The sequence below is a fragment of the Penaeus chinensis genome, chromosome 8 (assembly GCF_019202785.1).
Source record: "Penaeus chinensis breed Huanghai No. 1 chromosome 8, ASM1920278v2, whole genome shotgun sequence".
NCBI classification, from domain to species: domain Eukaryota; kingdom Metazoa; phylum Arthropoda; class Malacostraca; order Decapoda; family Penaeidae; genus Penaeus; species Penaeus chinensis.
Window position 1 is genome coordinate 3,699,186 of NC_061826.1, and position 11,155 is coordinate 3,710,340.

General features: G+C 34.7%; 1 protein-coding gene across 2 annotated transcripts; it reads right to left on the bottom strand.

Annotated features, from left to right (window-relative positions):
• Positions 1-553: 553 nt before the first annotated feature.
• On the bottom strand, positions 554-9,626 carry LOC125028325 (zinc finger protein 558-like). 2 transcript variants are annotated; one of them, XM_047617801.1, is made up of 5 exons: positions 9,513-9,626; positions 7,043-7,152; positions 6,060-6,147; positions 3,536-3,934; positions 554-2,063 (listed from the first exon to the last, which is right to left on the bottom strand). In XM_047617801.1, exons 4-5 carry the CDS (start codon positions 3,784-3,786, stop codon positions 659-661), a joined length of 1,656 nt encoding a protein of 551 aa, XP_047473757.1. In that variant the 5' UTR covers positions 3,787-3,934; positions 6,060-6,147; positions 7,043-7,152; positions 9,513-9,626; the 3' UTR covers positions 554-658. The 2 variants fall into 2 exon arrangements, with proteins under 2 accessions (XP_047473757.1, XP_047473758.1); XM_047617802.1 differs by lacking the exon at positions 9,513-9,626 and adding an exon at positions 9,348-9,368.
• Between the last annotated feature and the right edge of the window lie 1,529 nt (positions 9,627-11,155).

The following is an 11,155-nucleotide window of genomic DNA, read 5'->3' on the forward strand; positions in this document are numbered from 1 at the left end:
TTAGGGTGGAAATGGGTGTTGAATATATAAATATATGACAAAAGTTCCAATATAATCAGCACAAGAGAAATGCACCTTTCAGTTTTTGGTATAAAATACATATAAAAATGTAAATAAATCCATTACCACACATTCATAATCTTTTAAATGTAACTAATAATGCCTCATTCTTACCAAAATTATCTCAAGTAAACAAATACGTTAAACATTGCAAGGTAGAAAACACAGATCAGTACAGACATCACTTATTGAAGATATATAAAAAAAAAAAAAAAAAAAAATTCAGGGAGTTCCTTCCATGGGGGGTTACATATAGTTCTAAGTAAGAGCTTACCTAAAGTACCTTAAAATCAAAGCAATGGCGACAGATTCTAGCCCCCCCCCCCCCAAATAAAGGTCCTGATGGTTCTGTTAAAACAAGGATTGCTGTGATAGTAAGACATTTATGGTAGCTACTGGCTACATCAATGTATTAGACTGACAGCATTCAATCACCTTGCAATATTTAAGTGTATATGAACCACAACAGGATTGCATTTTAATCAAAGAAAGATATAACAGAAAATTTTATTTTCATAAGGTCAAAGCAAATCATACTGCATATCACAATGAGTCAAGAAACAGCACTGTACAATTTCTTTATAAGTAAACTAGACATTTACTCTGAAATTACTCTTTCTTTCTCTGAATATTGGCGTTTCAAGCAAGCTTCCATATTGACAATCAATATAGAAACAAAAACTCTCCAGTCGTCCTTTGGTTTAGTTGCATCGGGGAGGCTTTTCTTTGCGTGAAGCTCCTTTGCAGGTCTAACTATTTCCTTGGTTGGGAAAAAAGAGGATATCTTATTCTGAATTAGTTTCTTTGGTCTGTTTTCCCCAGTGCGAAACTTGGAAGGACTGTTCTTTGGTTGGGATTCATGCATGGAATGACTATTCTCTATTGGAGATTCACACACAGACTGAATCATTTTTGATTCAGATGTAGGCTCATGCGTCAAGTAATTATGCATTTTATGCATGGAGTGACTATATTTTATGGGAGATTTACGGATATGGTGACTATCTTCTTTAGAAGAGTCATGAACAGAGAGATTATATCTTTTAGCAGAATCAAGCATATAATTGCTACTCTTTGTGAAAGATACCTGTACTTCCTGCCCTAAAGTCGAGAATTTTGCAGCCTCTTCACTCTGCTCAGGCTTGTAATACTTTCTTTTTGGTGCAGGACTGACAAACGTTTCTTCACATGTTGAATTTCCTAAACTAACACAAGGAACCTTGCTGTGGAACGCTGTATCTCTGTGAGTTTTTTTATGTCTTTCCAACTTACATTTTTCTCTGAAACTTTTGTTGCAGAGTTCACATTGAAAAGGTCTCTCATTTTTGTGAATTTTTTCATGCACTTTGCAATTTGAACTAGAAACAAATGCCTTGCCACAGTAGGAACACTCGTATGGCTTTTCACCTGTGTGTATCCTTTCATGGATCCTGAGATTGGAAAGGTCGTTAAATGTTTTGTTGCACTGGGAACATGAAACTTTTTCTCCATTGTGAATCTTCAAATGCCTTTTCAAATCAGACTTCGAAGTAAAGGATTTGTCACAAAATGAACATTTGAAGGGCTTTTCCCCTGTATGAATCTTGATGTGGCGTGAAAGATTGGCCTTCGAATTGAACTTCATATCACAGTCTGCACAGCTAAACTTCTTTAAATCAGCATGACATTTTAAATGCTCCCTGAAAGCAGTCTCTAAATCAAACTTTTTTTGGCACACTGTACATTCATATGGTATATAAGGTTTATGTGTTTTCTCATGCCTCCTCAGAATTGAATTGTCACTGAATTTCTTATTGCAGAGTGAGCACTCAAAAGGTCTCTCGCCTGTGTGAATCCTAAAGTGAATGATGAACTTCTCCTTATTAAGGTAGGTCTTTCCACAGACAGAGCACTGCAATATCCCCTTTCCTATATGTAGACGTTCATGTATCTTCAGAGCCCGTTGAGAACTCACCGTCTTGTTACAGTATGAACAATTCCTTTTGCCACTGATGATGTGTTCACTGTATCAAATGACAAATAGGTTAATTTTACACTGCTGAATAATACTAATCCCAGCTCTTGATAGCAAATTGTTCAATCTCAGGCAAAAGAACAGTCTAAAATGTAAATTCATTTTCTAATAGTGAAAATGTAATCAAAGTTAATTTCCAACATTATGAGGGGGCTTCAAAAAGTTCATGGAAAAAGCCATAACTAAAAATCATATGGAAGGATTTTGATTTTAATGCACCTGAACATTCTTGTTCTGTGTTATAACGTATTCAAACATGAACTCTTAAAAGCAGGTAATAATGCATCGCTGCCAGTTGGAAGTCAAGCACCATTCAAGCAACACGGAAACCACCAAAATCAAGGCCAGGACAAACATTAAATTTATGGTGAAACTTGGTAGGGAGAATAGGCAAATCATTGACACTCTTGTACAAGTTTATGGTGACAATGCCCCAAAGAAATCAATAACCTACAAATGGATAAGTTGGTTCAGAAGTGGAAGAAATGAAATTGAAGATGAGCAGTGGCAGGCCATCAATATCAGTTTGTGAGGAAAACACTGATGCTGTTCACAACATGATTGAAAAGGATAAATGAATAACCACTGAATCAGTAGCAGACACACTCCACATCTCTGTGGGTTCTGCACACACAATTCAGGGGGCAGAGTTTGGGGCTAAGCAAGCTCTCCTTTCTATGGGTCCCTAGGATGTTGTGCCCAGATCAGCAGCAAACAAGGGTAGATCTAGAAATTTTGAACAAGCGGGATGAGGACTCAAAGCTTTTCTGCAGAGAATTGTGACGGGATGAAACATGGCTCTACCAGTACGATCCCAAGGTCAAAATTTAATCAAAACAAAAGGCTGCCCAAGGGTGAAAGTGGACCAATCAAAGCAAAATCTGAGCTGGGATGCAGAGTGGATTTTGCTGGTTGACTTCCTTGAGAGCAAGAAAACAATTACATCTGATTATGAATGCATTTTGAGAAAACTGTCCAAAAGAAATCTCAGAAAAATGCCCTGGAAAGCTACATCAAGGCATTCTCTAACACCATGACAATGCAACCACTCACGGTGCTCAGCATTTGAGCTGTGCTACGTGAATTTCTATGAGAAATCATCCGACATCCGCATCACAGTCCTGATTTAGCCCCACTCAACATCTTTTTGTATCCAAGCTTTAAAAAATAATTGAAAGGTACCAATTTTTCACCGCTTGAAGATGTAAAAAGAGCTGCTCTGACATTGTTCAGTTTAATCAGACAGACTTAAAGGCTGGTATAAACGTCTGCAGAAGTGTATTGACCTTAATGGAGAATGTGTTGAAAAATAAACATCATAACTGAAACCATTTTTTCAAACTGTCCTTTTTCCACAAACTTTTAGAAGCCTCTTTCTATAAACTTAGGGGGTGAACCTCAGTTTCAATGCCTATTTCTAAATATTAAAGGGATTTAGAATATAATAATAAAAAAACTTACCTCGTTTTTATTCGTTTCCTAGCTTCCACTCCACCACAATACTGTACATTTTCCTGTGAATCTTCTCTTACACTGTACTTGTGATAAAAGTCCATGATCTTAGCTTTAGCCTTATAAATGTCAAGAACCGTCTCTTTTGTGACTCCATACTCTTCAGACAAACTGTCCACTGATATATCAGACTCCAACTTCTTGATAACATCCAATTTCTGAGCAATATTTAAGTCCACCCGCTTCTTTCTTGAGCTCATATTGTACAGTGTTTAGAAAGAATTTTCCAATCAGCAGTGGGTGTGAACATATATATATACACATATATAGGTACACGTGTCAGTTTTATACAGGCAGTAATTAGTATCTGAAATCTGCCGATTCAGAGTCCATTATGAGGAGGCCATTCTGTATAAAGGAGAGAATAATACAATAAAATAAATATATATTTATAAAAGAAATAGCTATACACATTTCAGCTGAAACGGATTTTAGAAAATGTTAATTTCTTCCCCTAATAAAGTCATCTTAATCAAATATAAACCTAAATAATCAAAGATACTGCCTACCTTACCCTGACAATAAGAAAATGGTAAAAGATGAGTATTAATTCATCATACTGTGACCTTATAATAAAAAGGGGTGAAACAAATCAGTTTCAATTAACCCAATGCCTCCAGGTTACATGCTATTTACAGTCATGACAGACTTGATCGCAGCTCCAGAAGATGGGTCATTATGTCATGTTACTACGATGCATGCATTACATTTTATGCAGTTCTTTTTAAAGTACCCTCATGTCCAAACAACACATGCCTTGGGGCACTGCCTCAGGGGGAACAAGATGTGTAATGTACAGATTGACTATTCTTTTGTAAAAGAATAGTCAATAAAAGGGGCAATATTTAGCTTGCTATCCATGAAAAACCCCACACACCAAAAGACTGTGCTGCCTCACTGCTGCTGTGAACCTTCACTATAGCTTACTTGATCAGTCTCCTTGTATAAGCTACACACATTGTCATATGGTGCTCTGCCAGTGTGACAGTCTTGAAGTCTGACACACAAAAGGAAAGTACTGAAACCATGAGAGTAGCAGCCTTGTATATATCTGCATAAAACCTCTTATTTGCAAAAATAAAAAGAAAATCCTTTTAATTTTATCTCTCAATACACCCCAAAGCAAAGGTCCAGCACACCCAGAAATCTCCTGGAGGCACTGGTTTAAGAGGTAGGGCTCAAATTTCTTACTGGCACTTTGCAATCAGCACTTCTGAGTAATCCACATTATACTTCTAAGAAATTCATAGTCATTTTTTCATCATTGCCATATATATAAATATGCCTAGCATTTCTAGCTGGCAGGGTTTGAAAGATAACCTTCTTTAAGTAAAAAGATTGAACTGCTTATTTTCCTTTTAGTTTTAGTATTCAAATACCATACCCAAATATTGGGAGTAATGCAGGCCTGAAGACTTTTGACAAGTTATTATCTATATCATAAACAAGTACCTAGAAAATTAAATCAGTTTCTTACTGTTATTGCTAACTCCAGCTATCCAGCTTCCCATTTTGGCTTCATTACAATTGCACTTTCCCTTACATGATGCAGCTGGGCTGGATTGAAAGGAATTTAATAAAGATGTGACTGCCTAACAAAAAAATATATTTTATGGCAATTGTAGACTGTGTGAACTTATTAATACTACTCTTATTATTATTATTATTATTATTATTATTATTATTATTATTATTATTATTATTATTATTATTATTATTATTATTATTATTATTATAAGAAAAAAAAAATAAGGAACACTCTAGCACTGGCTTTCATGACTGTGCATTAATGTGAATATATAATTTATTGTATAGATGAAAGTTTAAACCAACAAAATATTTAATAAACAAGCATCTCATTTGAAAAAATGTACAAGATCCAGAGGCCTTTATACAACATGACTATGAAATACTTCAGAAAATATCTATTTCAATTTGTTCATATAATCCATAAGAACTTATAGAAGGCAAGAAAGACAAAGTTGAAAGCAGAAACAAGCCCAGATGCCTTCTCACTACCTAGATGGTTTGAAACTTCTGAATGGATATGCCCAAAACTTGAAAAAGAGGTCTTGTGTAAGACACTTTATATATCAATTTGTATAATAGAGAAAAAAAAGAAAAGAAAAATAATGATAGAGGGTATGCAAAGTAACAAAGTATCTTCTCAAATTATCTATCATATTTTAATTCAACTGAAATACATTCTGGTTATAAATGCTGATTTTCTTCTCTCGGATTATAATTAGCATAATTAACTTGTTTCAAATAATTTCATCTTCCCTATACCTACCCTATTAGTCAGAGTGAACAGCTTTTAAAAAAACTATTATAATGAAGGTTAGTATTTTCATTACAGAATTCCATAAACATACAAACACATATGTATATAACAATAATAATCAGAACACCTTAAAACTATGAGATGAAGCCTGATTAAACAAAATAAAATCAAATAAAATCTCATACTAACCTTACTGGGCGTTTCTTGTGTAGCGGCTTACATTAGTTACCACTTCCGGTACTAGCTTGTACTCTTGCAAGAAAAGGGTGAAGCACACCTGATGATAATATCAACAAATTAGATATATTAGTACTACTTACACTAATAGTAATAGTAAAAATAACAAAAATGGTAATTGTAATATCAACAGAAACTGTAATAGCAAAAACAATTTTTTAATAACAATAACAACAAAAGCAATAAAACAATAACAATAACAGTGATAATGATGATGACAACAAAAGTTATAATAATAGCAACGACAATAACCATTCAATCCCTTCATAGGATCACATTCACAATCACAGTCCACACCAATAGTCTGTTGAAATCTGTTTTGTTTTGGGGTACACCAGCCTCAAACTGGAAAACCATTATTTATTGTAAAAACATTAAAGAATCCTTTGTGCATTCATATTTTTCCTAATATCAAAGCTCAACATCAACTGCTCTTTGATACTGAATTGCTCTTGCAAGAAAGAATTCTAAGATTTCTCATTGTACAACCTGTGTGGGCTATGTGTGGGATAGTACAGCTGATGAAAAAGTTAACTGTTAAAACTCAATATGACTTTACTTTTGATATTCATATTGTGTTAAAAACAGTATATTTTCTGAATAAATCACTTCTGGTTATTTATACATCTAAAACATAAAGAACATTTACCATTTATGATACTCTTCCTGTAAAAAGATAATATGTTTAATGTATGCATCTTTTTTCTTGTGCCATTCATGCTTATATATACAATGGATGCTATGAACACCATACAAGAAGTCTAATAATTTCTATAAAATCAAATTTATTTCAAAGCCATTTAAAGGTTTAAATGGCTAAAGACAATAGTAACAATTGTTTGATTGGTGGTGGTTTACATTGTTTGATTTCTTTTTATAGGAAAAAAGTGAATAACTTTCTGGATATCACAGTAAAGAGTATATGGAATAGTTACCTTAATAAAATCCAAGACACTGTTTATCTGTGGCACCAGTGATCTTGGGCCAAACGTGTCTCTCAGAAGGGTCACAAGTGGCCCACAAGGTGACGAGAAGAATTAATAGCCTGTGAAATTATGAGCACCATGAAGGAAGATAATGCCATATACATTTTGTTACCATTAGTATTACCATTCAAAATCTAATAGGCAATATAAACTTTACTTATACATATATAACATAACTTGCACAAATTGAAGATAAAGATATGTAATAAGATACACAAGAACATAAAAATAAAAATAACAACAGTATTTCTTTTACAAAGTGACAGAACCCCTCCTAGACTGTCCCTCAGACTAAAAACCTTCTTACATGTATAGGCAAGTTATTTTCAAAAGTCATAACTAGCTCAGCTAAATTTTCAGTTTGTCCAAAAATGCACTGTTTGTTGTTACATGACTATTAGTTTCCATTATGTAATGTAAGTGATGGATGATGCATTATTTATACATCATTTCTACATTATTAAACTGGGTTGTCATTGATGGCACAACCCTGTATGGTTTAGTTTAATTGATAAACCTTTAAGATCTGCAAAAATAACTGCCTGGTAAATAAGAACTTCAACTACTTTAAAAGACTACAAATACAACAGAGAGAACTGCATGGTGAAAACAGAAAATTGTGCAGCAAGCTGCCTGTGTGAGTGCCACAAAGTTTCCAGTCTTGTCAGTCCCTATTATTCCAGCCAACCTTGTGGGTACTCTTGGGAATTCCCTAAAACCTTCCCAACCCTAGGGCTTTGCCACAACCACCTGATCTGCCCTTAAATTCCCACCAGGGCCGGGATACTCAAAACTACCTGTCCGCTACAAGGCTGAGGACATTGAAACCACTTTACTACATTGTACCTTCTGATCTCTTTACTACAATGTAAACCTCCCATACTCAAAAAATAATTACAATATAGTAAGTACATTGTAAGGCCCATGTTTACATTTTAAGTTAATCCCATCGACTACCAAGAGAGGGCAGACCGGTAGCAGATTGACCAATCAACAGTCAGCCTGCTGGACGTAACAACCAATGGAAAGCCATGGCTGTCTTATTGCTAAGCCTCCAACGGTCACCAACACCATGGAAGGCCCAACAACTGTCTCCCCGAGTGATATTTTTGAACAACTCAGCCAAGTGTTATAAAACAAATTAACTATGAAGAATTTCCCAGAATAACTCTACCTTTCATAGTACAAGTTCTATACACAAAGAGAAAATGATAATACACAGCAATCATCTTCAGGCAAAAAATAAAAATATTATATACATTATTATTTCCAATATTTTTAACAATGTGTTTATGAAATCACACATAAATTGTTACATACATTTTTTCGGAAACATAAGGCAAAAAATCACAATTTCAAGCGAAGGTAAATTGATGTAAAACATACATACGGAAGAGAATAATAATTCTTGGAAGGATTGTTTAGTTGGATATTTGGCATCAAAGAAGGTTATAGTAAAACAAATCTAAAAAATCTGTGATACAGCAGTGAATGCCTATCCTCTTCATTGAGAGAAACTAATGATTCCCTATAATAATGTCTTCCACGCTGCAATGTTCAATCACAAAGTTGAGCAGCCACCAAAACATTGTTGTTTGTTGTCTGTCAACTCAATTTACAGTCAATTTATATTTGATTCAAGATAATGGTAGTGCATGAAAAACAAAGAAGATACTAGACAATTGAAATTCCCCACAATTATATATGGAAAAGGCATGTTACTGTCATATAAAGGTTTATGTCGACTAAGTAATCAGGAAATAACCCGTAATATATCTGGTTTGAAACCCGTACGAGATGCCCAGAGCAGTTATAACTTACAAGGTACTTTACAATGTGTGATGTCAAAGTGTGGTGGCTAATTTTGTTTTGAGTATGGCCTTCGCAGGCCTTACGACATTGTAACGGCTCCGTGGTGAGATACAACACTGTAATCTGTTTGGAGTAACTGGCCCCAGATAGCCATGGACTGTGCAAATTACTTCATATATCTGTGTGTAGTTTTCCCTTCTTTGACAGCGTATTTAGATTTTCCCTATCTTCATGCAGTTTTTATGTAAACATATACCAAAACAGTTAATTCACTAATAGTATTTACATGGATTACTCTTCAGGGCAATGTGGATTCAAACCATATCTCTCTTCAGTTTATCATATCTGTCCCAGGAACATAATCTATTCCCATAAGAACTTCATCTACGGGTTTATAACATTAATATATGATAAAGAAATGGTAAAAAAAAGCCTATCTCACGCAGATTCTATATTCCGTCGATGTTCATTCCAGAATTACTTTGTTTTGGTTGTAGACACTCTCTCACTACCAGATAAATACTTGTCCTGTTACTTTCCTCTTGATATTTATGCCTTGCCTTTAACTACACATTTCCTACTCTCTTTTCTCCTCGAAAATACTTACGAACACAGCTGCTTAGAAGAGAAAATTAAATATTCTTAGATCCAAGAAGCCTTCACCTCGTAAAGCCCGCCGTATTTCTCTTCTGGAATCAGCTGATCACGTTCGAGAATCAACACGAAAAAGTATTATTTTAATTTTCTATACATCTGTTATCTGTGTCCCTGATCTATTCTTTTTTTTTTATTTGTGCAACTTTTCTTTTACGTTTAAAATGATTTTCTACTCTTTTCTTCAAATAAAAGTGATAATTTCAGAGTCGCAGGAAAAAAAAAAACTGTTTTATGATCTAAAAACTTGCTTAGTTTAAAGCGATCAATTAATTATTAAAATTTTCAGTCCCTAGTAAGTTCATAAAACACATATATCATATATACTGAAACCCAAAATGAAAAGACAAATTATGTAGTGCTACCACCTGCCGGGTGTGAAACCTCAACGCTGGATAGATCTCAATAAAGAAGCGCTGTGCAAAGTGTGAAATGAAAAGCGAGAAAGATTTTGGTTATTACTTATGCTTACGCGAACACTGACTATTGTAATTATATCTGATTCCAGGAACCATATGCCTGAAATGGGAGGAGATAGTAATCATCATTTTGACACCTTTATACATGTTAAATATGTGATTCCTAATCCAGGGGTCATGTCACCCAGGGGTCCTTTCTGGGGGCCATTGAGTAATATGAAAATTACGACGTCGGATCAAACTGAATTTCATCTCACCTTCAGTGTAATTATCTCTCATATATCATTAAATTGGAATCTTTCCATAAAGTGTTCTTGTCGTATAGCTACTGACATCATTACACTGTTCATAACTAGCAATAACTGAATCTGAAAAGATGACGGTCACTGAACGGGACCATGAGGATCCGGGTCACAGAATTTAAAAAGTTGAGAACCATTATGCTAAATGCTGTCTGGCGATTTTAAACACTAATCAACACAGACATTTGCTAGTTTGCCCAAGGTAAATTTGCCCGCGTGCACAGGCAAACTGCCCGCTTCTTGTATCCGCGGATTTTGCAACGCTGGTTCACATGCTCTCCAAAGTTGCCTCTTTCGAAGATTTGAAAAATCGTATTTTGGTCACATTTAGCATTTCTACCTCTAAACGAATAAAACAAATCGCGCGTGTTTCTCTCTGTGTGTATTTGCACACATAAAAATATAATTTCTCTCTCTCTGAATTAGCGTGAGACCCACTCACGAGCACACGATGGAATTAATTATGTAATTTTAATATTGATGTCAACATCATAGTGACAGAGGCTACAAAAACAAGATGAACATAAATATATGTATTACACCTGAGTCGACGACCGAGTAATTTCTGCCATATTTTATGTTCCACAGTTGATTTATTCACACTTGATTACTACAGAACTGAGCAAAACTGAAGCTGTAAGGTTATGAACGTCGCACTTTTACCTCACAATGCTCTTACGAACACTGAAAGTAAGCGTGATTGGCATTGTCCGGGGAGGCATATCCCCACACCCATATATAAATATATACATATATGTATATATACACATGTATATGTGTGTGTATATATATACACATGTAATTGTGTGTGTATATATATACACATGTATATGTGTGTGTATATATATACACATGTATATGTGTGTGTATATATA